General features: G+C 32.1%; 1 protein-coding gene across 1 annotated transcript in view; it reads right to left on the minus strand.

Annotated features, from left to right (window-relative positions):
• LOC134196582 (tuftelin-interacting protein 11-like) overlaps window positions 1-1,990 on the minus strand; it is a 13,974-nt gene extending 11,984 nt beyond the window's left edge. Inside the window, exons 1-2 of the mRNA XM_062665754.1 lie at window positions 1,924-1,990; window positions 1,374-1,861 (exon numbers count right to left, since the gene is read on the minus strand). Coding sequence (XP_062521738.1) covers window positions 1,374-1,855 — 482 coding nt within the window. The 5' untranslated portion in view covers window positions 1,856-1,861; window positions 1,924-1,990. The remainder of the gene's footprint in view (window positions 1-1,373; window positions 1,862-1,923) is intronic.
• Between the last annotated feature and the right edge of the window lie 357 nt (window positions 1,991-2,347).

Raw genomic sequence — 2,347 nt, forward strand, 5'->3', positions numbered from 1 at the left:
CAAACAAACAAATAAATAAAATAAATAAAATAAATAAAATAAAAAAATAAATAAAATAAATAAAAAATAAAATAAATAAAATAAATAAAATAAATAAATAATTAATTAATTAAATAAACAAACAAATAACAGGAGTGTTCCCAGGATTTTTGGATGGCATGGGCAGAAATAACCATGCCCACCTTAAATTTTGGTCCCGCCCATTCCAATTTTTATGGTCGGACCACAAAAGCTTTGATACAGGTTTGCTTATGCTGAGATGCCACAAACTGCTGTCACAGAATGGTCAGGCACAAATAGAACAAAGTGGTTTATCTTTTTTTTAAAAAAAAAAGTTTCTCTCTGTCTTAGTTTACTGTGCTTGACCACATGATAGCTAGATTAATGCAAGTGGGAAAATTTCCAGACCTCAAGAAGTTAAGAACCTGCCTTTATATAGGATAGAAAGGCCAGACATCTACAGACTTCCGTTTGTTACCATCAGATAATGAGCTAAATAGTGGGCAGAATGCAAGACCACCACTGTTTATCTTCGAGTACTTGTATTACAATTAACTTCATACCATATGGCAGTCTTTGTCCTAATTAGTCTTATCTTCAAACCAAGCATCCCAAGAACTACTTGTTAGCCTGAAACAACTTCCCGTTTTTCAAAATACAAATACAAGTCCATTCATTGTCTTCATAGCTAAGCACTGCCTACTCATACAGCAAAGCATGGCGGGCCTGTACCAAGTGGAAGCAAAGGCATGGGGGAGCGCCGTGCTTTTGTATGCTGGGGACAACCCTGAATAAGTAAAGAAACAAACAAATGAACAAACAAAAAACAAATAAATAAATTAAATAAAATAAATAAAATAAAAAATAAATAAAATAAATAAAATAAATAAAACAAATAAAATAAAATAAAATAAATAAAATAAGTAAAATAAGTAAATAAAATAAATGAAATAAAATAAACAAAATAAAATAAATAAAGTAAATAAAATAAAAATAAATAAAAGAAATAAAGTAAATAAAATAAAATAAAATAAATAAAATAAATAAAATAAAATAAATAAAATAAAATAAATAAAATAAAATAAATAAAATACATAAAATAAAATAAATAAAATAAATAAAATAAATAAAATAAATAAAATAAATAAAATAAATAAAATAAATAAAATAAATAAAATAAATAAAATAAATAAAATAAATAAAATAAATAAAATAAATAAAATAAATAAAATAAATAAAATAAATAAAACAAAATAAATAAAATAAATAAAATAAAATAAATAAAATACAATAAAATAAATAAAAATGAAATAATTTATATAAAATAAATAAATAAATAAATTGTAATTACTAATGTCTGTCATCTCACTCACTTGTCAATTTGTCTCATTGGTTTTGCTCTGTTTGCCTGACCACTCGATTTCGCGGTCGATTTAGACATTCCCAGCTTATTCGTCTCACCAGACTTTCCCGACACAAAGCCCGACGGCAATTTTGCCTCATTTCCTTTCCCTTTCGTATCGTCATCAGCCAATCTCTCCAACACCATTTCATCTCTTGCCATTTCATCATCACTGCTGTCACTCTCATCGACTCTAGCATCACCACTCGTCTTATCACCTTCTTCTTTATCGCTCTGTTCCACTTGACCGCCAACAAACTGCATTGGACGCGAGTAATCGGCCTTTTTCGAGCCCCATTTGCCTCTGGTGTCATCATCAGAGTCGTGTTCGGCCCAGATGCCGTAGATGCGGTCTTCGCGCGTGAATTTTCGTCGCTTTCTGTACGGGTTGAATTCGTTCTCGATGTCGTACTCCGATATTTCGAACTGCTCGACCTCCTCGTCGGAACTCATCGACACCTGAAAGGAGGCCCCGCATTAGTTTAGAAATTGAGCGTTGAGTAGTAACTCGATTTCGCAACCTGCACACAACCACACTTGTCTCTAACTTCTAGAACACGACAAAACTTGATTTTCGAAACATGCACAAATTTTAGTGGTCCGAAGTCCGAGGCAACAACATAAAGGTCACGTGGTCGCCATTTTTTGCTAAACATGTCTACTCGATTACCATCAAATTATCATCTACAAGAAGCTCTGTAACGTTCACTACTACTATTACTACAGTTACCATTACACAGAGAACAAGTAGTCTCCACAGTCACTTGTTATTGAGAACGTCTGGCTCTTTATTCCTATAGACTGTTTTGCCGTGTTCTTCTCATGTTCGGACGTTGTATGTCTTCGCCGGTCTTGCCTTTTTGCTTCATGAGAAAGTGTAAACGATCGTATTCTTTCTGCAAGCTCTCGGCTAATTGTAGGTCCTCCTTTTCTTGCCGGTTCTTG

Source organism: Corticium candelabrum, chromosome 21 (genome assembly GCF_963422355.1).
Source record: "Corticium candelabrum chromosome 21, ooCorCand1.1, whole genome shotgun sequence".
Classification (NCBI taxonomy): domain Eukaryota; kingdom Metazoa; phylum Porifera; class Homoscleromorpha; order Homosclerophorida; family Plakinidae; genus Corticium; species Corticium candelabrum.